General features: G+C 38.7%; 2 protein-coding genes across 2 annotated transcripts; both read right to left on the bottom strand.

The window, feature by feature from the left end:
* Positions 1 to 6,937: 6,937 nt before the first annotated feature.
* On the bottom strand, positions 6,938 to 7,516 carry LOC113597238 (keratin-associated protein 21-1-like). The gene has a single exon (XM_027052996.2). It carries the CDS (start codon positions 7,475 to 7,477, stop codon positions 7,232 to 7,234), a length of 246 nt encoding a protein of 81 aa, XP_026908797.1. The 5' UTR covers positions 7,478 to 7,516; the 3' UTR covers positions 6,938 to 7,231.
* Positions 7,517 to 10,874: 3,358 nt separating this feature from the next.
* On the bottom strand, positions 10,875 to 11,512 carry LOC113594426 (keratin-associated protein 6-2-like). The gene has a single exon (XM_027041793.2). The coding sequence runs from the start codon at positions 11,430 to 11,432 to the stop codon at positions 11,145 to 11,147; it is 288 nt and encodes a 95-aa protein (XP_026897594.1). The 5' UTR covers positions 11,433 to 11,512; the 3' UTR covers positions 10,875 to 11,144.
* Positions 11,513 to 23,735: the final 12,223 nt, after the last annotated feature.

Here is a 23,735-nt window from a genome sequence, read left to right as displayed (position 1 = left end):
ACAACTTGTTGTCATTTAATTTACCTTATGTATCATCATTGAGGGACATTTAGGAAAATTTTGTCCTATTGATCTCTCCTCTTTCCTAGGCTATCTACCTAGGCTATCTATGGCTGTCCCCATAGGGAAGGAAATAACTCTCATCCTCTTTCTGGAATCATTGCAAATTTTTGTCTGCCTGCTCACACCCAGATACCTACTGCAGATACCTACTAGCTCCATGTGTGATAAACGAGGGAAGATGCTAATTCAGCCATCAGAACAAAGCCCAACAACACTGGAATTTCTGCTGTACAATGCCAATAGTGTTGAGATTTAGAAACCTTGGTTTGAATGTCACATCTATATATTCTCACTTTATTGGTGTCTAATTGCAAATACTTCCTTTTTTTCTCAACTAAACCCTTTATCCAATCATTTCATTACCAGACATGAAGTCAAAAAGAAAGGAAGGAAGGAAGGAAGGAAGGAAGGAAGGAAGGAAGGAACAAAGGAAGGGAGGGAGGGAGGAAGGTGTCTGTGTTTTTTGTTTGTATGGTTGTTTCTTGGGATGTTTTTGCTTATCTTGGTTGTCTAGGCTTTACACCAATCACCATTGTATTAATCTGGCAGAATCCAAACTTTGCATTACTTTTTACTATGACAACTAAAAAATCCAAGCTGGAAGGGAGTACAAACTCAGGAAGATCACTCCTTCTACTCCTCACTAAAATTTCCCATCAAAGAAATGTAGGACATCCTTTCTTTTCCTGAATGATTTCAACTGGGATTTCATAAAACTGCTGATTTCCTTTCTTGTGATGTTTCCTTAGTAGACATTTTTCCTTCAGTTGACAGTATTTCCTACGACTTTTAGACTGGGGTATGTGATCCCTCTGCTATGATTCATCCCTTACAAGAAGTTTAAGGAAAATATACCCACTACAATTGTTCTGTAGCTTAATTTTTGCTACTCTTCTACCATTCTTGAAATTCACAACTATAAGCTCTAATGCACAAAATCCCTAGAATACACACTTTGCTTTTCTAACACCCCCTTTCTTGTCACAATACTCCTGACCTATTGAAAAAGTTTTCTAGCTCTATTGCATTATTTCTAGTCCCTTTCCATTCAGGTTTCTGAATACAGATGCATAATGGCAGAAAAAAAAGTCTTTTATTCTGTGCACCCCTCTTTCCAGATGACGTACAGCCTCGCACAGAATTCGAATTCTGTCAATATTTCTCCAATTAAAAAATGCATTAAGACAAAAATGTGTTCAAATGTTGGTGTGCCATTTAGAAGTTATAAAATAATTCAATATATTATTGCAATATTCTCATTCCATTCAACCTGAAAATCTCCAATATTCTTGGACTAAGAGAGTCTCAAATTTCACACTTTAAAGATAGTTGTTTGGGGGTTCCCAGGTGGCTCAGTTGGTTAAGAGTCCAACGTCAGCTCATCTGATGATCTTACGGTTTGTAAGTTCGAGCCCCATGTAGGGCTCTATGCTGACAGCCAGGAGCCTGAAGCCTGATTCACAATTTGTGTCACCGTCTCACTCTGCCCCTCCCACGCGGACACTGTCTCTCAAAAAGTAAATAAATAAATGAAAAATTTTCTAATTAATTAATTAATTAATTAATTAATATAGTTGTCTGTTTCTGAAAGCATTGTTCCATATGTTCCTCTATGCCTTATAAATAACCTGACCTTTACTAGATATGTAAATTATGATATACGTGCCTAATTGATGATATTCTTCCCTCCTTCAGAAGCCTTCAAAGACAAGGAAGATAATGAAACAATGAATAGATTTTCAACAAACTGTATTAATTAGAATTCTTTTCCCTGTTTGTACGATGTACCCATCCTAGACTAACTCAGAGCACACTCAGTCATCACATCAGATTTAGACTATCCCATGTGTGATAATTCCATCCCTTGAGAGAAGACTTAATTCTTCATCAGCAGGACACTTACTATACGGGGCATAGCCTCCATCCAGGGCTGACCTCAATGGCAAGGCCATCCTCCTTGGATTTTGACATGGTTTAGAGTCCTGGCTTAGGATCCTCACACTCAGACTTTGTGCACTCACCTTTGCCATGCATATGAGTCAGTGATTGGTTTTTCACTGCTGGTTGAATTTGAGTCTGAAATACATTTTCTATCATAGGATCTAAAGGTGAGAGTTCTGGAATGGCACCCGAGGAAAGGACACTGAAGTCAGACCCCAACAAACGCAAGGTTCTCAAACTCAGAAAGGACTGGGCTTCTCATCCCATTCTTGTATACGCACCAGGGAAGACACTAAAGGACACCATTAAAGCCCTACTCCTTCCTCTTTTCAACTGAAAATTGTGGCACCATTGATCATACCCAACACATAATGAATTCCTCTTCCCCTTTCTCCTTAGTACTGCCCTTTCTGGCCATTCTTTCAACTTGATCAGTTCGTTTGACACCAAACATCAAAGTACCACCCCGAACTATCTCTCCAATATTTAATGAACCTTCATTCTCTTCCCCAGGAAGCTGTTTTATTCGCTCCAAGCGAATTATGTGTCTAAATTTGTCATAATTAATTTGTAACATATTTATTAACACCAACAAAATGTACACACTCTGAGGGTAGGAAATTCATCTACAATTTTTCTACTGTGTATTCAGTGTCTTGGATGGTTCTCTTTCAAACACATTCAAAAGGATTTGTCAATTAAGTGACTTAAATCAATTTCTTCAAACTCATTTTATGCCAACAAATATATCAGCAAATCCATCCAATTCAGATGATATGATACCACGCTTTGCTTCTAAAGTAACTTTTCCTTGGTTCTTTACACTTCAGCTGAGGCAGCTTCCAATTTCTCATGAATACCAGAAACTCTCTCTCCATCACTTTCATTCTTTAAGTGCTTAGGCCACACCACCTTCCCCTTTCGCTTCTGTCACAACCTCCCAGGAGATGCCATCCCTCCTCATCCTCGTCTTTTCCCTCCACGTGCATTCTACCTACAGTGTGATTTCCAGGGCACAGTTCTGGAATACTGTGTGATTTGTGTTGGAGTGTTAGGGATATGAGACCTAGGTGGAGAAGACATTATATCAATGCATGTAAGAGAAGAAATGCTTGTATGATATCAAGAAAGAGACCCAGGTACATGAAATATATTGTCAGCCCAATTTTCAAGACAGGCCATAACACCTCAAGATATGAGGCTTTCTCAAAAGAGACTAGAGACATTTGATAGAAGGAATGAAACATTTTTATTGAGAATAAGGGATTTGCTCAAATGTGGGATGTTCAGATCCTTGCCACAGTAACAACACAGAATCCATATTAAGGGAGTAAGACCAACACTTTTTGGAAAACTGTTAGATGATACTCCATAGCCTCAACCACAAGATGCCATGATACAAATGTTACTGGAGGTCAAATCTTCTATGACACATGAAGTGTTCCCGATATATAAATCTTGGGGTATAGATCCTTGAATGAGCCTTCTCTTAAGACGTGTCATTTCAGAAGCAAGTGGGGTTTGGACAGTGATGTTCTAGCAGCAAGATGAATAACATCATCTATAGAAAAATGGCCGGTAGCCACAGAAGTTGGAGCCATAGCCATAGCCACAGCCATATCTGGTGCCATAGCCACAGCAGGATCCATAGCCACAGCCATAATGCAGGCCATAACCACAGCCATAATAGGGACCACATCCATAACCATAGCCATATCCGCAGCCATAGCCACAGGAGTTGCCGTAGTTGCAACACATCTTGCCAAGAGAAGAGAATTCACGTGGGTTGTGAGAGGATGTGGTGAAGTGCGTGTCTTCTACTTGCTTTGGACCCTTATATACTGTCAGTAATTAGCAGAGCATGTCACTCATCCCCTGACTTACCCAACAAATAAGTAAGCAACTGTGCTGTGCCGGTCACTGTCAACAATCAACAATGTCTTGGGCAACGTGAGCTCATTATTAAGGAGACTCCAGGTTTATTAAAAACAGCATTTTATTTCATTCTGCCAAAAAACATTTCTCGGTAGAATCATGGACTCTAAGTAAAACCAAACTCCATGTTCACACTCTTCAATCATTTAATAAGAAGGCTGAGGGGATTTTAGGAAAATTTTCTCCTTCTTGATCTCTCCACACTTGTGAAACATCTACCTCTGTCCATAAGGAAAGAAAAATTCATCTCCTTTCTGGAATCATTGCAACATTTTACCAGGCTTCTTGCACCCACATACCTGCTGCAGATACCTACTGGCTCTGTGTGGTAAAACCTAGGATGATGCCCATTTCAGGACACAGAAGAGCCCTCAACATCATTGAAATTCCTCAATTCTATTGGCAAAAGTGCTGAGATCGAGAAACCTACCTTTGTAGCCTCACATCTATAAATGAGATTCTCTCTTTACTAGTGTCTAAGTCCAAATATTCCCTTTCTTCTCAACTAAACTGAAACTCCAACCTTTCACTCACCAGACATACAGTGGTGGGGAGGGGGGATATTGTTTGTTTGTTTGTTTGTGATGTTTTTGCTTATCTTCATTGTCTAGGTCACTATGTTCACATCCAGGCAGATTCCAAAATTTAAATTACTTTTCACTGTGACAACTATGAAATCCTAGTTGGAAATGAGTACAAATCTGGTATCATTTCTTCTACTCCACACTCAAATTTCAACATCAAGAAACGAGTGTCATTCAGTCCTTTATTGAATGACTTCCACGGAGATTTTAATAAAACTGATTTCCTTTTCGGAGAAGTTTCATTATTAGATATTTTTCCTCCGGTTGAGAATATTTCCTACTGTTTTTTTTTTCTAATATTGCTCATGGGTTATCTGATCACTCCACTATGTGTCATCTCTAACAACAAATATAACACATATATATCCCCTTACAAATGTTCTTTACCTTTAATTTTCCTACTTTTCCATCATTATTGAAATTCAAAACCATAAATTCCAATGCATGAGTTCCCTGGAATAGGCATGATACTTTTTAAACAGCCACTCTCTGGTCACAATGCCCACAAACTATTGAAAAACACTTCCTATCTTTATTGCCTTATTTCTATACACTTCCATTAAGAGCTTGGGACACTGATGTTTAATGGCAGAAAAAGATCTTTTCTTCTGTGTGTCCTTGAATCATCAGTTAGTTCTAAGCATAGTGCCTGGCACATAATCTCAACTCAATATTTCTGCCAATAACAAACAGACATATTAAAACAAAACCATGTTCAAACGTTGGTATCACTTAGAATCTATAAGAATGTGGATATAGGTCATAATGTTCTCAATTCATTCAAGCCGAAAGTTCCAAATGTTCATGGCTAAAACAGTCACAAATTTCACCTTTGGAAGATATCTGTTAGTTTTCAAAGTCATTTCTCCAGATATACAAGTTATCTCACATACCTAATAAATGATTAACCCTTTACTAGAAATGGAAAGTATGAGATACGTGCCTAATAAATACTATTCTGCCCTCTTTCAGGTAGTGTTCAATGAAAATGAACCTCCTGAAACCGTAAGTTCTATGTTCAACAAACTGTAATGATTGGAATTGACTCTCCCTGTGTATACAATTTTCTCACCTCTGATTTATCCAGAACACAGTCAGTCCCCAGAAATGACTTACAGATGTCCCATCTGTGAGAATTGTCCAGCTCTTGAAAGAACATCTCTTTCCTCGTCAGTAAGACACATTATATCCTGGGTGTAGTTTCCCTCCAGGACTGACCCTGATGGCAGAGCCATCTTCCTTGGAATTGGCCATGTCGTGGAGTCTCCAGGAGCAAGGGTTCTCAGACCCAGATTTTGTGCAGTGACCCTTGTCATGGAGATGAGACAGTGAGTCTTTTATTCTGCTGGTTGAAATTGTGTCTGAAAGACATTTTTTGTTGTAGGACCTAAATGTTGGAGGTCTACAACAAAGTAGTACAACAAAGTAGTACTCCTTCAAACTCAGAAAATCAAGTGGAACTATTAATCTCATTTTATATCTGCCCCATCAGTGAGCCCACTTAAAGCACTAGCCTTTGTTCTTTTGCACTAAAAATTGTGGCACCACTGATCATACCCAAAACTCATGATTTTCTCTTTCCCCTTTACATTTACAACTGTCCTTTCTAGTATTTTCTTGAAAGTGACATCAGTTCATTTGATCAAAATGTCAGAAAACCTCCTTAAATTAATTCTGCAAAACTTAAATCTGCACTCTCTTCCCAAGGATGGTGTTTTATTCACACCATAGAAATTATCTCTCTAAATTTATCTGATTAATTCTTCTTCTTCTTTTTTTTTTAATTAACCTACTAGAATGGAACCACTCTGAGAGCAAGAAATTCACCTATAACTTTTCTACCGTGCCTTCAGGGTGTAAGACAGTTCCCTTTCAAAAACATTCAAAACGATTTGTCAATTAATGGACTTAAATCAATTTACTCAAACTCAATATATGCCAACAGATATATTTGGACTTCCTTCATAATGCAGATGATCAATACCACATTTTTCTTTTACTTTGCATTTCCTTAGTTCTTTATACCTCAGCTGAGGCTGCTTATAATTTCTCATTAATCCTAGAAACTCTCTCTTCCATTCCATTCATCCTTGAAGCACTCAGGCCACACCTCCTCTCCCTTCGACTTGTGTCACAATCTCCTGAAGAGGTGTTGTAACTCCCCCTTACCTGTTCAACTCTATTGTAAATACAGTGTGATTTCAAGGACACAGTTCTTATATTGTGTGATTTGTGTTGTGGTGTTAGGGATACAAGAAATAGTTGGAGAAGTCATTTTCTCTGATGCACATAAGAGAAGAAATGCTTGTATTATGTCAAGGAAGAGCCTTCATATTCATGAAATATGTCATCAGTCCAATTATCAAGAGAGGATACAACATCTCAAAAAAGGAGTAATTCACAAACAAAAACACAGAACCATTTTTATTGAGAATATGGGATTTGTTAAATGTGGGATGAATGGATCATTGCCACAGTCACAACACAGAATCTAGATTGGGGGAGTAAAGACTAACATTTGGAAAATAGTCAGATAATACTACACAGCCTCAAGCCAGAAGATGTCATCCACAAATGTTCACCTGAGGTCAAAACTCCTATGAAGCATGCAATTACTTGGAAATATAAATCTTGGGAATGGATCCATGAATCAGCCCTCTATTAAGGCATGTCATTTCAGAAGCAAGTGGGGCTTGGACAGTGATGTTCTACCAGCAAGAGGAATAACATCTTCTATACCAAAATGGCCGGTAGCCACAGAAGTTGGAGCCATAGCCATAGCCACAGCCATATCCAGTGCCATAACCACAGCAGGAGCCATAGCCACAGCCATATCCTGAGCCATAACCACAGCCATAACGGAGGCCATAACCACAGCCATAATAGGGACTGCATCCACAGCCATAGCCACATCCACAGCCATAGCCACAGGAGTTGCTGTAGTTACAACACATCTTGCCAAGAGAAGAGAATTCACGTGGGTTGTGAGAGGATGTGGTGAAGTGCGTGCCTTCTACTTGCTTTGGACCCTTATATACTGTCAGTAATTAGCAGAGCATGTCACTCATCCCCTGACTTACCCAACAAATATGTAAGCAACTGTGTTGTTCCAGTCACTGTCAACAAACAATAATGTCTTGGGTAAGGTGAGCTCATTAATATGGAGACTCCAGTTTTATTTAAAGAACAGCATTTTAATTCACTCTGCCAAAAAAAAATATTTCAAGAGAATCATTTGCTTTAGGTAAAACTGGAATCATGTTTACAACATCCTATCTTTTAACATACTTTATATAATAAGGCTGAGGGAAATTTTGGAAAGTTTTGTCCTCCTTGATCTTTCCACACTCCCAAAATATCTACCTCTGCCCATAAGGAAAGAAATACTTCATCTCCTTCCTGGAAACATTGCAACATCTTGCCAGGATTCTGACATCCAGATACCTACTGCAGATACCTACTAGCTGCATGTGGGAGAAATGAGGGAAGACTCTAATCCCAGCCACAGAACAAACCCCAACAACAATGAAATATCTGCTATACTATGCCAGTAGTGTTGAGATCTAGAAACCTTGGTTTATAACCTTGCATCTATAGCTTCTCTATTTATTGGTGTCTAATTCCAAATATTTCCTTTCTCTTCAGGTAAACCAAATATAGAAGCATTCCATCACCAGACATGAAGTCAAGAAAAAAACAGGAAGAAAGAAAGAAAGAAAGAAAGAAAGAAAGAAAGGAAGGAAGGAAGGAAGGAAGGAAGGAAGGAAGGAAGGAAAGAAGGAGGGAGGAAGGGCAGGAAGGAGGGCAGGAAGGAGGGAAGGAAGGAGGGAAGGGAGAGAGGAAGGTGTCTCTGTTTTTTGTTTGTATGGTTGTTTCTTCGGATGTTTTTGCTTATCTTCATTGTCTAGGCTTTACATCAATCACCATTTTATGAATCTGGCAGAATCCAAAATTTGCATTACTTTTTAATGTGACAACTATAAAATCCAAGCTGGAAGAGAGTACAAATTCAGGAAGATTATTCCCTCTACTCCACACTAAAATTTCCCAACAAAGAAATGTGTGACATCCAGTCTTTTATTAAATGCTTTCAACTGGGAATTTCATAAAACTGCTGATTTCCTTTCCTGTGATCCTTCCTTAGTAGACATTTTTCCTTCACTTGACAGTATTTCCTATTACTTTTTCTAATACTGGTCACTGGTCTATCTGATCACTCTGCTGTGATTCATCCCTTACAGGAAGTTTAAGGAAACTATATCCATTACAATTGTTCTTTGACTTAATTTTCTCTACTTTTCTACCATGCTTGAAATTCACAGCTATAAACTCTAATGCACAAAATCCCTAGAATACACACTTGTTTTTCTAACACCCTCTTTCTTGTCACAATACTCCTGAACTATTGGAAAAGTTTTCTAGCTTAATTGCATTATTTCTAGTACCTTTCCATTCAGATCTCTGGATACAGATCCATTACGGCAGAAGAAATCATCAGTATCACCAGTAGGTAGAGTTCCTGGCACATAATTTGAAATCAGTCAATATTTCCCCAATTAAAAAATGAATTAAAACAAAAATGTGTTCAAACGTTGGTGTGCATTTAGTAGTTATAAGATAATTCAATGTATTATCACAATGTTCTTAATCCATTCAAGCTGAGAGTCACAAATGTTCTTTGAGTGAGCCTCAAATTTCACATTTGGAGATAGTTGTCGGTTTATGAACACATTTTTCCTGTTGTATAAATTATCTTATATACCTAATAAGTGATTAACCCTTTACTGGATTTGTAAATTATTATACACATGCCTAATTTGATATTCTTCCCTCTTTCAGAAAGCCTTCAAAGACAAGAACATAATGAAACAATGAGTAAATTTTTAACAAACTGTAATTATTAGCATTCCTTTCTGCTGTTTGTAAGTGGTACCCACCTCAGATTAACCCAGAGCACAGTCAGTCCCCAGAAATGACTTACAAATATCCTATCTATGAAAACTATTCAACCCTTAAAAGAAGCCTTATTTATTCATCAGCAAGACACATTATATCCTGGGCATAACCTCACTTCAGGGCTGTCCTTGATGACAGAGCCATCTTCCTTGGAATTGGCCGTGTTTTAGTCTCCTAGCTCCAATTTCCTCAGATCCAAACTTTGTGCAGTGACCCTTGTCATGGAGATGAGACAATGAGTCATTTTTTCTATTGGTGGAAATTGAGTCTGAAAAGACATTTTCTGATGTAGGGTCAAATGTTAGAGATTTGGAAAGTCACACAGGGATAGAACACTAAAGTCAGAACCTAACAAAGTAGTCAGCCCTCAAACTCAGAAAATCAACTGGGACTATTAATCTCATTCTTATATGTGCCCCAAACAAAGAGAGCTCATTTAAAGCACTAGATCATTGCTCTTTTCTACCAAAAATTGTGGCACCACTGATCATACCCAAAACTTAATGAATTTCTCTTTCCTCTTTATACCTACAGCTGTTCATTCTAGTATTTCTTTCAACGGGCATTAATTCATTTTACACAAAATGTCAAAATACCTCCTTGAACTAACTCTCCAATACTTCATCCTGCACTCTCTTCCCAAGGATGCTGTTTTATTCCCTCCATAGGAATTATCTCTATAAATTTATCCAAATTAATTCTTTTTTTTTTAATTTTCACTTACTAGAATGGAAATGCTCTGACAGCAGGAATCCTGTCTACAATTTTGCTCCTGTATCTTCAGCATGTAGGATAGTTCCCTTTAATAAACATTCTGAACTATTTGTGAGTTAAGTGACTGAAATCAATTTCCTCACTCTCAATATATGCCAACAAATACATCCGGACTTCCATTAAATTACAGAGGATACAATACCACATCTTTCTTCTAAATTATCCTTTCCTTAGTTCATTAGACACCTGAGTCCATTTCTAATTTCTCATTAATCCTGGAAACTCTCTCTTCCACTCCATTCATCCTTTAAGTACTCAGGCCACACCTCCTCTCCCTTGAGCTTGTGTCACAACCTCCTGAAGAGATGTCATTCCTCCTTATCTTTCCCCTCCACCTCCATTCTAGATACACTGTGATATCCAGGTGACAGTTCTGAAATACTATGTGATTTGTGTTGGGTTTTGAGGACCTTAGCAAGAGGAATATGAGAAAGGTGAAGAAGACATTTTCTCTGATTCACATATGAGTAGAAATGCTTGTATTATATCAAGGAAGAGCCCCAGGTTCATGAAACACTGTCAGCCCAATTTTCAAGAGAAGCCATAACACCTGAAAAAAGGAGTAATTCACAAGCAAGAACACAGAGACGTGTTAGAGGCAAAGAACCATTTTATTGAGAATAAAGGATTTGCCCAACTGCGGGGTGTTAGGATTGTTGCCACGGTCACAATGCAGAATCCAGATTAAGGAAGTAAAGACCAATATATGAAAAAAAGTAAGATGATACTATACAGCCTCAAGATGCCATCCTACAATAGCTGACCAGTGGTCAAAGCCTCTGTGAAGCATACAATTTCTTGCATATAGAAATCTTGGGGTATGGATGCTTGACTCAGCCCTCTATTAAGGTGTGTCATTTCAGAAGCAAATGTGGCTTGGACAGTGATGTTCTAGCAGCAAGAAGAATAACATCTTCTATAGCAAAATGGCCAGTAGCCACAGCAACCAGAGCCATAGCCACAGCCACAGCCATATCTGGTGGCATAGCCACAGCAGGAGCCATAGCCACAGCCGTAACCTGAGCCATATCCACAGCCAGAGCCACAGCCATACCAGGAGCCATATCCACAGCCACATCCCCTACCATAGCCACAGCCATAGCCTGTTCCATAACCACAGCCATAATAGGGGCCATATCCACAGCCATAGCCACAGGAGCTGCCGTAGTTGCAACACATGTTGTTGTCAAGAGAAGAGAATTCACGTGGGTTGCAAGAGGATGTGGTGAACTGTGTGTCTGCTACTAGCCTTGGACCTTTATATACTGTCAATGATTGGCAGAGCATGCCATTCATCCCTTGACGTTCCCAACAAATATGTAAGTAGCTGTGGTGTGCCAGGCACCGTGAACAATCAATAATGGCTTGGAAAAAATGAGCTCATTATTTTTGGACACTCTTGTTTTTTTTAAAGAACAGCATTTTAATTCACTCTGCCAAAGAATCGTCTCACTAGAATCATGTGCTGTCCATAAAACTGATACTCATCTTCACAACCTCCTATCCTTCAATATATATAACAAGGCTGAGGGGAATAGAAAAATTCTGCCCCTCTTTTTTTTTTAAGTTTATTCATTTATTTTTGAGAAAGAATGAGAAAGCAGGAGAAAGCAGAGAGAGGGAGAGAAAGAATCTGAAGTAGCCTCTACACTGTCATCACAGAGCCCAAAGCTAGAACTCACAAACCTTGAGATTATGACCTGAGCCCAAGTCAGACACTTAACCAACTGAGCCACCCAGGTGCACCTGTAACTCCTGATCTCTTCTCTTTTGTAAAATAGCTAGCTGCCTCTGCCAATAGGGAAGAAAATAACTCCTATCTCCTTTCTGGAATCCTTGCTACTTTCTGCCAGGCTTTTCCCACTCACCCTCAACTTCCATTCCTCCACCCTTTTGTTCAATCCTCCTCAGATCCCAAGAAGCAGTTCAACATCTGATAATTCATTCACTTTCACTGGGACACTGACTATTAATAAGTTTGGAGAACTGTGCTATATATGCGTGTATCTTCTTATATGTTCTTCTTCCATATACCAGGCAAACTGAGGTCCTGGGGAGTAGGGCAGCCCTCCTTTTCTGTCTCATTTTCTGTGGCTACGTAAGTGTCTTGCAGTTTATTTGGATGAGAAAACAGAATGCCTCAGTTAAACCAAAAACGAAACTTTTTTTTCCAGTGCAGATCTTATCAGAGTTTCATATCATGAGGTACCAGTGCCTTCCTTCAATTTAATAAACCAGTTTTTCCTTCTCCTACCACTATTGTTCATTGCACATTTAGTTCAGAAGCAGAAGAGTGAATAACTTTAAGATACCTACAGCAAGAGCCTGCTCTCAATTCCTGACACTGTCATGACATAAAGTAGCACACAAATCAACTTTTACCCCTATTTATATGTAGATTCCACTCTACTCATTCAAAGTTCCCAAGATTACCTGGTTGACAGAAGGTCTCAGTCTTTTACAAAAATGCTCATTGTGATTTTGAAATACAATATGTATGTCCCCTTTCTTCCAAATTACTCTATCATACTTGCCTTCTCAACATACAAAAGAGGAAAGTGTGTGTCCTTTCTAATGCCAGTAATATTTTCTGGCTACCCTTAATCCTCAGTTAATAAAACTTTCCTTTACACTCAGGTCTGTAATCACTTCCTACACAAAGCTTTTCCTTGCTGCTACTGTCTGGATTGAATGATCTTCCTCTTTGCTCCTATATGCAGACATATGTCATAGCACTTGCCAAGATTTCTTGAAACTACTTTTTTTTTTTTTTTACTAATGATATTCTAGAGGAAGCACTGTCCCTTCAATGTTGGAACCTTTGGGCAGAGCTGGTGTTTGGTCCACATTTTATACAAGACAGATTTAAGGATCAGTGGAAGTTAAAGTATAAACCCAAATCGCAGCCACATCTGAGAGAAAGAAATGTAGCAAGGTGTTTTGATGCCACACTGAATAAATAGTCTTTCTACTGAAGATCAAAAGATGACCAGGATTGGGGCACCTAAATGGCTCAGTTGGTTAAGTGTCTGACTCTTGATTTCGGCTCAGGTCATGATCTCATGTTTCATGAGATGAAACCCCGAGTCGGGCTCTGCTCTGACAGCACGGAGCCTGCTTGGGATTCTCTTTCTCCTCTCTCTCTGCCCCTCCCCGACTCACACTGTCTCTCTCTCTTTCTCTCAAAGTAAATCAATAATTTTTTTTAATGACCAGGATACAGAAAATAGCACTTGCTTGTTTATTTTTAGCCTTCAAATTTCTACCACGTTCCAGAAATGTCTACTATGTATGACTTCTTTCCCTATTTTCTCTAATTTTTTGATTGATTTTCATAGCCTCATCTGAACCACTGTCATTTTTCAAGAAGACACCTATAATTAGCACTTGGATCAGATACGTATATACATACATGTAGATGTATAGATACATACACATACATACGTGTGTGTGTGTGTGTGTGTGTGTGTGTGTGTGTATAACCTCAATACCATCCATACATTACCTCAATTACAAAATTCCATGTGCAACACAACTCAGCACTCCACAGCAAAATATCCTGATATCCTAAAAGTGACTGGGATAAGCAAAGAATTCATGGGAAAAATATACCTTTCAAGGAACCTCAATTCTGCATCTCTATCACCAAAAAATTACAAAATTCATCCCTATCCATAATACAGTAAAGACTAGAGTTGAATACTGATTTTCAGAATTCCTCAGACTCCTTTTTTCCCTCCCTGGCCCCTTCCTCAGACTTGTTATCCTGTATGATTTTCCATACGGTGATCTGGTTAGGTTTGGTTAGTGGCAAGTGATCAGAAGGACACTTACTCCAAGTTCTTGACATTTCAGAAAAAGATTTAGAACATAGCAGAAAATGAGGTGCTCTGCAGGACTCAGCATCATGTCTTACCCAGCCTTTCCTTCTCACCTTGTTTCTTCCACGGGGTAGTCCACTGTCAATGACACTTCTCATGTAGGTACATCTTGTTGGAATCAAGCAAATGGGAAAATACCTATTCTATTGCCTCCTTTTGCACTTGCATTCAATTGCCATCTCAGAAGGACTTGCATTTAAACTCCATAAACTTCCATTTAAAAGAATATAAACTCTAGGGTCACCTGGGTGGCTCAGTTGGTTAAGCGTCTGATTTCCACTCAAGTCTTGATCTCCTGGTTTGGTTCGTGAGTTCAAGCCCCACTTCAGACTCTGTGCTGACAGTGTGGAGCCTGCTTGGGATTCTCGCTCTCATCTCTCTCTGCCCCTCTCCCACTTACGCTTTATCTCTCTCTCTTTCAAAATAAATAAATAAACTTTTAAAATATATATATGTAAATTATAAAGACAACTGGTTCTTGAAGCAAACTTAGGAAGACCACACACCCTACCTGCAGGATGTGGAGGGTTAAAGAAACAATATCAGGACCTCCAGTGCTTTGGTCCTTGCATACATAGTCCCTCCCAGCTTTTTAGTCCCAGAAACTCTGTAGCCCTAAAAATTCTAACACTATATTTAATCCAAAGAACAGAACTACAAATATATTTACCTGCATCCCATCTTCCAGGGGAAATATATTAAATTTTCACTTGACCTAACCAGAATCCCATTATTTTTCTAATTGAGTTTTTCTCATCTCTGCACATAGTTCTAAAATTACAATAGTTTGTAAATAACTTATGCATTTGTGTTGACTGCTTTGTTTGCGAAACATTCCTTCAGCAACTTAGCTGAATTCCACAGACACTAAGTAAGCACATGCCACAGCCAAGGTGCTGTCTTGGGAACTGGGAATTTGCAAAGATGGTCACACATTCTTATCCCAGGATTAAGCATCTGCACATATAAAGAGACTCCTCAAAAGAAGGAGATCTAGTGGTTCTCTCTGGGCCATCCTACATTTTAACTGTCTCTACTGTCTCTACTCATCCACTTTCCACACCACAAGAGAAACAAACTATAAACCTATTAGCGCATCCGTATCAGTAGTTGTCAACCTGTGAGTGATTTTGCCTCTTGGAATCTTGGAGACAATTGACAATATCTAGACAGGTGGTCAACTGTCAAGGCTTGGGTGTGGTTGGATGCTACTGGCATGTAGTGGTAGAAACTGGGGATGCCGCAAATTCTTCAGGGCACAGAACAGCCCCAACAACAATGAAATAGCTGGTCCAAAATATCAATAGTACTGGGATCTAGAAACTCTGGTTTATAGTTATGCATCTACTCATAAGCTTCTATACCTGTAAGTGTATAAATCCAAATATACCCTTTCTTCTCATTCTATATCAAACATCTGACCTTTCTATAAACAATATGCAATCATAGGGGTGCCTGGATGTCTCAGTCAGTTAAGTGTGTGGCTTCAGCTCAGGTCATGATCTCATGGTTTGTGAGTTCAACCCCGTGTCAGGATCTGTGCTGACAGCACGAAGCCTGTTTGGGATTCTCTTTCTCTCTCTCAATCTCTCTTTCTCTCTCTCTGCCCCTTCCCCACTGGCTTTTATGCATGGGCTCACAGTCTCTCTCTCTCTCTCTCTCCCTCTCTCCCTCTCTCCCTCTCTCCCTCTCCCTCTCCAAATAAACAAACACACTTTTAAATATATATATATATATATATATATATATATATATAGTCATAAAAAGTGGGGTTTTGTTTGTGGAAGATATTTTGGCTAATCTTACAAAAAAGTGGGATTTAGTTTGTTTGTTTGTTTGTGGAAGAGTTTTTAGCTTATCTTACTTGTCTAGATTTTACTTAAATCACCATTTTCAGAATCAAACAGAATACAAAATTTAAATTTACTATAACAACTATTAAATCCAAGTTGGAAAGGAGTACAAACTATGAAAGATCATTCATTGTATTGAATACTCGAACATCAAGGGCAAGGGGAAGAGTGGCGATTCAGAACTTCATTGACAACCTTCAACAGGGATCTTTACAAAACTGTCAATTTCACTTTTTGAGAACTTCTATTAATAAATATTTTTTCTTCAGTCAATAAGCCTTCATTTTTTCTTTTTTGAATATTTTCCACTGGTCTAATCTGATCACTCTCTATGTTTCACCTTAATAATAAACTTAAAGAAAATACATTCCATTCCACTTACCTTCAGTTTCTTTCCTTATCTTTCATCCTTGAAATTCAAAATTATAAATTGTGCTTCACAAATTCTTTAGAATAGACCATTTTCTTTTCAGGGTCACTGCCAACACCTTCTTTCATGCAAAAATACCCCTAGGTTATTGAAACATTGTTCCATCTATATTGCATTATTTTCAATACCTTTCCATTCACAATGCTGGATACTGATCCGTGATGAAAAAGACAATCTCTATTCTGTGCATCCCTGAATGACCAGCTCTGAGTACAGTGCCTTTCAGTAATTTGTACTTAATATCTCTCCAATAAAAAAAAATGGATGGATTAATTCAAACATATGTTCAAATATTGGTGTGCCACATATAAGCTTTAAAAGATTTGGATATATGCTTAAATCCTCTGAACACTAGTTTCTTCTTTCTAAAATTGGGTCTGAGCACATTACAGAATTGTTTTCTTTGTTTCATGCCTATTCAGTGCTTTAGGTAGGAATTGTTCTCAATAAATTTTATTCCCTTCATCTTATTTTTCTCACATCATAGTTTTAAGCTCTCATAAAATAATTGTTTTTCAAATATCTATACTTATTTGTGCAGAAATGCTGATTGTGTCTGCACTTAACATAATAACTTTGTAGTTTGGAATAGGTTCTAATATATATATATATATATATATATATATATATGTGTGTGTGTGTGTGTGTGTGTGTGTGTGTATGTATATATATATATATATATATATATATATATATATATATATATATGCTGTAATTAAAAACATCTTCATGATGAAACAGCAAAACCCCTAGGGACATAAATTACTCTCCTAGGGGCATTTTTACACCCTGAATTAACTATTTTGTATGGTAATTTGTTACTAAAACTACAGTGTCAACATAATATCATTGGATATGATATCATGCATATTTTCAAGTTCAGCAATTAGAGAACGATTCAATATTGTATTTACAAAGCATATCCTTTGGGAACATGTTTAAGTACATACCATATAAAAAGGTGATGTGGGTTTTTTTGAAATTCCAGAAGAGTCAAAAGATCAGTCCATAGTAGAAATGTACTTAATTTTTTTTTAATGTTTATTTATCTTTGAGAGAGACACAGTGTGAGCAGGAGAAGGGCAGAGTGAGAGGGAGACACAGAATCTGAAGCAGGCTCCAGGCTCCAAGCTGTCAGCACAGAGCCTGACACAGGGCTCCAACCCAGGAACTGTGAGATCATCACCTGAACAGAAGTCGACAGCTTAACCGCCTGAGCCACCCCGGGCGCCCCAGAAATGTACTTAATTTTTAGGACTATGTCTGTTTAGATAGCTTGATTAAGTATCATCTTATAATAAGAGATTTCAGTCAAGATTAAAGATTTATTAAACAGTGAATCCTCAATATCCATGTGAAACACATTCTAGAGATTCCCATAATCTGTGATGAATATAAATTCCCCCTCATAATACAATTTTTTCTAGCTTCTAATCACAAAAAATCTTCTTCTCTAAACTCTCATTAAACAATGGAAAATCTCTGCTAACCAGTCCATCTACATTGTATTTTGTAAAGTGTCTTTACACGTTATCTCAATGCATTATCATATGCTTATGGAATGAATAGAGCATCTACCTGACATGCAAGTGTTTGCAGAAAAAAGCTGAGGATCAGAGTGATTATGTCACTAGTCTGAAGTCACACAGCAGATGAGTATCAGCCACGTCTTCTTAGTCTTCTGCTGGTAGGCTCATCAGCCTATGCTCTTCCTGGCCCTGCCCTCTCCTGTTCATGTATGTCTGCTGTCTAGATGCTCTTAGGAGAGGAGGGAAAGCCTGGGAATTCCTCTCCAGATCTGCTTCATGATTACACTTCCCCCAGCAGTGATCATAAATGCATATGAAGATTGCTCGTCCTGCTCTCCTTTCTGCCTGGCCAAGTCCTATTCGTGCCTCAGGCCTCAACTCAAGCGTCCCCTCTGCTTGGAACAATCCTGACTCTCACACTACTAAATAACCACATTGTATTGTATATCTCCTATAGCATATAACCATAAAAATAATCACTTCATTCTATTGTCAATCTTACCATATTTCTCCTACATGAGATTATGAATTCACTGAGAAGTGGGTCCATTTAGATGATAAATAGATAGGTGATAGACAGATAGATGATGATGATGGTATAGATACATAGATGATAGATGATAGATAGATAGATGATAGATAAATAGATGATAGAAAGATAGATGATAGATGATGATGATGATAGATACATAGATAGATAGATAGATAGATAGATAGATAGATAGATAAATAGATAGATAGATTATCCACAATATCTACCATTAATACAAGCTTTTCATCTCTTTCCTTAGTCTCTAAACTAGATAACAACTCCTTTCTACACTGCTGAGTATCCAGAAGACTATATATTTTTTTAACTTTTTTAATGTTTATTTATTTTTGAGAGAGAGAGAGAGAGCACATGCAAGGTGAGTAGGGGCAGAGAGAGAGGGGGAGACAGAGAATCTCAGGGAGGCTCTGCACTGTCAGCACAGAGCCCAACACTGGGGTCAATCTCATGAACCTTGAGATCATGACCTGAGCTGAGATCAAGAGTCAGATGCTCAACCGACTCGTGCCATACAAGTGGCACACGAATCTAGATATTCTAAGCATACATTTCCACTAAGCTTCTCTTCCTTCTATCTTCCCCCTCATTATACCCAGAATTCAGAGATTTGACCTCCAGATGGGTTCAGAAGTCTATCACTTCTTCCCCTTTACTTGTGTCGATACTCCACTCAGACCTACGTGACATCTACCCTGCATTCGCTCAACTCGTATTGTTCCCTCTTCCAGACGATTCAACAAGACACTACCAGTTTCATTCTCCATAAACACAACTCTGATTTCTGTGCATATGTAGACACAAGTGGGTGAGGTTTTTGTTACTGTAGATGTGATTAATCACTAACAGTAAATTATTGAAGAAAAAAATTTGAGAACTGTTTGGAAAACCCCATAACATCACAGGAAAGGGGAAAAAAAAAAGACAGGGAACTTTCAAAATCTGTACTCACTGATGACTTAAAGTAAAACTGGTGACAGACTTACTAGATTCAAAGAAGCATTTCACTGGGGAACTGATTTGCCCAAATGTGGAGCATTAGTACTTGTGGCCAAGGCTATGGTGTGGAAAGAAACCATGAGATGGAAGAGTTAAATTTCAGAAAACAATTGGAATTTTATCTTCTTTCTTCCATCGACCTTAAAGCCCATCTAGGGCAAAAACATTCACAGGAATAAAAGTCGTCAATGACTACTCCTTGGAACAGATTTCCTACTGCCACTTTAGCAGCAAAGGATGCTCCGGTAGTGATTTTCTAACAGCAAGGAATAAGCATCTCCTGCAGCAAAATGAATGGGAGCTGTGGCAACTGCAGCCAGAACCAGGGCTTGACCCGTTGGGCCACAGCCATAGCCAGACCCATATCCCATATCCGTGCCCACAGACACGGCCATAGTCACAGCTGCATCCGCAGCCTCTCCAGGAGTCTCCAGAACCGTAGCAGTCCCTGGCGTTTAGAGGGTGAAAATGTCAATGAGGTGTAAGTATATGAGAGGGGGAGAGCAGGTGCAGGATGGTTCTGCAAGCCTGAATGGTACTCATGGTCTCAGAACTTTACATACAGTCAGAGGTGGATGAGAAACATGAAGTCTGCCTACTCAGTCACATAATAATTTGCTTCAAATGAGCTCATTTCACTAGGCATTCCAATTCTGTCAGGAAGTCTTAGGTTTGCTCTTAACCAGGGTTTATCTCCAGTTAATAATGAGCCTGGAATAAAATTGACTTCTTTTTCATCACTCCAGTTCTACTAAAAACCTATCTTTCATGTGACTCATGACCTTACATAGACGTTTTGTCCTCTAATTAAATTCAGTGACTTTTACATTGTATGTGCATGTGTACATATGGGCTTGTATGTTATGTACGTGTGTGTTAATCCATGTTAGGCAAGACTATTCTTACTATCATTATTCTCATTTTATACAAAACAATATTACTGTGTTCACATTTAAAAAAGTGACTTGGGGAGGGCGCCTGGGTGGCTCAGTCGGTTAAGCGTCCGACTTCAGCTCAGGTCATGATCTCGCGGTTTGTGGGTTTGAGCCCCACATCAGGCTCTGTGCTAACAGCTCACAGCCTGGAGCCTGCTTTGGATTCTGTGTCTCCTCCTCTCTCTGCCTCTCCCATGCTCATGCTCTGTCTCTCTCTGTCTCTCAATAATAAATAAACATTAAAAAAAATTTTAAGTGACTTGGCCAGAATCACATACTTGTATAATGATAGAGATATAACTTACTTATTTGACTTCAAATTCTATACTGCTTACGTTTGACCTTGAAAGAAAGTCAGAATCCAATAAATTAGATCTCATTAAAAATCAAAATGCCAATATTTGTATTTCATAAATTGTCAACCTCCATAAACTTTCTATTTTATATTAGTAGGTCATTTCATACATTGTGTTTTGACCCTCACAGATTTGTATACACCAAATGCAAGTCAACTTTAACTATACTTCAAACTTCAAACTACTCTGTTTGCACTGAGCCTTCCATCCCTCAATGAACAAAGTACGATTATTACCTATTCCTCAAGGTTTGGCCCTTGACATCAGAATTGCTTACTATTCTTCTTCCCGCACAGAAGACTTGGATGTAGGAGAGAATGAATATGGCTGTTGATAAGTGCTTTAATTCTGGATTTAAGCCTATGTAAAAGTATATTAACTTTAATTGTGACCATACAGAATTAAGCCAGAAAGTAAAAGCCATCTTGAAGCTTGGACTTCCAGCATGAGTATCTGTGGCCATTCCTACCCTACCCCCAAAATCTCCAATACACATGTGATCCTTTAAAATTTTATGATCCCATCCCATGGCAAAGTCTGGCCTGCCTTCTCCCCAGACAAGTCTAGAATGATGATGTTTACCGACACAAGTTTAATTGGATTCTTCACGAGATAGTCACTAAACAAATCAATTCAATTTATCCCACATGGACTGAGTACACGCTATATATGAAGCACAGTCAGGCCAACCTACACAGGTCCTTACTACTTCTGTCTTTGAATTTGTGGTTTGTAAGTGAACTCTGCTGGAACAATGGGACTAGGGACTTGTGGTGTCTTCTCATATGAAGTCCCACCTCCCACCACCTACTCCCTCCCCAAATGCCTCCTCAGTTTTCTACTGTCCCAGTCCCACCCAGTGGCTGCTGCCACCTTCTGCCCCTCCCTCCATGGGAGCCTGGGCACAGGCATGGGAGAGGTTGGGGTCTAGGCTCTGTGAGAGGCTAGCCTCCCTCAGTAGGTATCCCTGTGCCCAAGAGCACATGACATTAAACAGTGAACAAAAAGCAACCGCAACATGTCAAAAGAGACCACAGGATACAGGAAAAAGATTTACTTTTCAGCTTTTTAAACAAGGGGTATCACATTTTCAGTTTGCACTGAGCCTTCAAATTATGTAGCTGGCTCCAGGTACAATGTTAAGAATTGGGAGGACGTATGTAGGAAAAACATGGGTTCACAGACCTTCAAGTTTCCATCAATATTTTAGGCATTAGTCCTTAACCCTGCGGCTGGTCCAGCATTCACTCTACCTCCCTGCTTTCCTTCCCAATGAAACTTCTTCAAATGTGGGCTGTGCCCAGAAGGTGGACTTCCCCTTACCTATTAACTTTTTCAATTAATTTCAGTTTGCATTCCATCCCCTATTAGCACTTTAAAGCTAGTACTCTCAGTAAGTCACCAAGGGTGGCTTACTGCCTGGGTACTAAACAGATCTTGGTGTTATTTAACCTCCTCTGGAGCATTTAACAACATAAGCCTCCATCTTCTTATTGAATTTTAATTCCTTACTCAACAATTTTATCCTCAAAGCACTTAAGTCCCCCCAAAATACAACTAATCAATATTTGCTGGTGACAACTCTACTGATCTCGCTGTACTATATCCTTATATGTTTTCAAATTGATATACTAAAGTCTGGACATCTTATTACAAAAGGATCTTAATATTTTCTGAATGAATGAAACAAGCAAGACCAAACATTCAGACAATAAACCAGCTATAGAAGCTTTACCACACATTGCCTGGAGCACATTGTACAATAATTTATTGCCAAAAACAAATGCTACGCAATATGTTACTAGGCTTGGCATCGTGACATAATTCAGAGTTCATTAACCTTGATACGAATAGTTGTGGCCTGCTAAATAATGACTTAGGAACATTATTATGTATAGTAGACATGAAGGGAAAAACTGTACTGATACTAAGTATACTTTTTACCTCGTGGCAATTTACCAAAAGCCATCAGTGCTAAATCAAGAAACTATTGGGGGAAAAAAAGAAAGAAAGAAACTAATGAGCCATTCTCTCAAACAAAGAAATATTCTCCAACAGAAATATCTCTATATGCTTACATTGCACAGTGACTTTATAAACAAAAAAACAAAATTATTTGGTCCCAGTAAAAAAATATTGTGAAGGAGACAGCAATTGTTTGAATCCCAGCTTCACATCAAGGAGAAAAATGAAACTGAAGGAGAATGCCCTTTTCCCAAAGTCTCCCCGCTCACAAGTAGTTACCCAATAACTTCCAGATCCAGAGATGATTCTCCTGATCCACATCGTACAAGATGATTTCCTAGTCTCTTACTGAAGACTTGTCATAACAAAGAGATAGCTAGTTCCCAGGAATATTCATTCATTTATTCAGAAATAGTCCCAACCTCTCCAGAGTCTCTCAGCATTCAACAACAAATAGTACCCAAGGTACTTAGGATTCCTGAAGGAAATATTGTCTACGCTGGTTTCCTCTCAGAGTCATTTTTGTGGATTTCGATGCAACACTCTTGCCTAACGTGATCTTTCTCTGTTCCCACTTTCGTGTTGACAAGGTAGGTCCTGCTGACTATTGCAGATCAGCTGATATGACATCTTCTAGCCAGGCGTTCCAAGACACTCAGTCTGTGAGAATATTTGTAAGAGAAACCTGGGACTGTCGCTCCTAAATCTGGCTGTTCCAGAAAAGGCCAAACTCCTGTCAATAAGATGATACCTTATTGATTCCTTTTCCCTTCTTTGGCCTATACGGTCATTTCCCCAGTCATCTGATAGTCTGCCTCCCATTCATCCTTCAAGAATGAATCACTAAATCCTATACCTGAAACTAATATTGCACTGTATGTTAACCAACTGGAATTTAAATAAAAACTTGGAAGGAAAAAGAAAAAAAAAAAAAGAATGAATTCAGGTGTCCTAAACTTCTCATTCCCCATTATGTCTGATTTCGAT

Source organism: Acinonyx jubatus, chromosome C2 (assembly GCF_027475565.1).
Source record: "Acinonyx jubatus isolate Ajub_Pintada_27869175 chromosome C2, VMU_Ajub_asm_v1.0, whole genome shotgun sequence".
In the NCBI taxonomy this organism is placed as follows: domain Eukaryota; kingdom Metazoa; phylum Chordata; class Mammalia; order Carnivora; family Felidae; genus Acinonyx; species Acinonyx jubatus.
The sequence above is the reverse complement of the archived record's forward strand: the minus strand, read 5'-3'. Positions and strand labels throughout refer to the sequence as shown.

Excerpts from the sequence above, each read along its gene's own strand:
- LOC113597238 (XM_027052996.2), bottom strand. The coding sequence starts at position 7,477 with ATGTGTTGTAACTACAGCAACTCCTGTGGCTATGGCTGTGGATGTGGC.
- LOC113594426 (XM_027041793.2), bottom strand. The coding sequence starts at position 11,432 with ATGTGTTGCAACTACGGCAGCTCCTGTGGCTATGGCTGTGGATATGGC.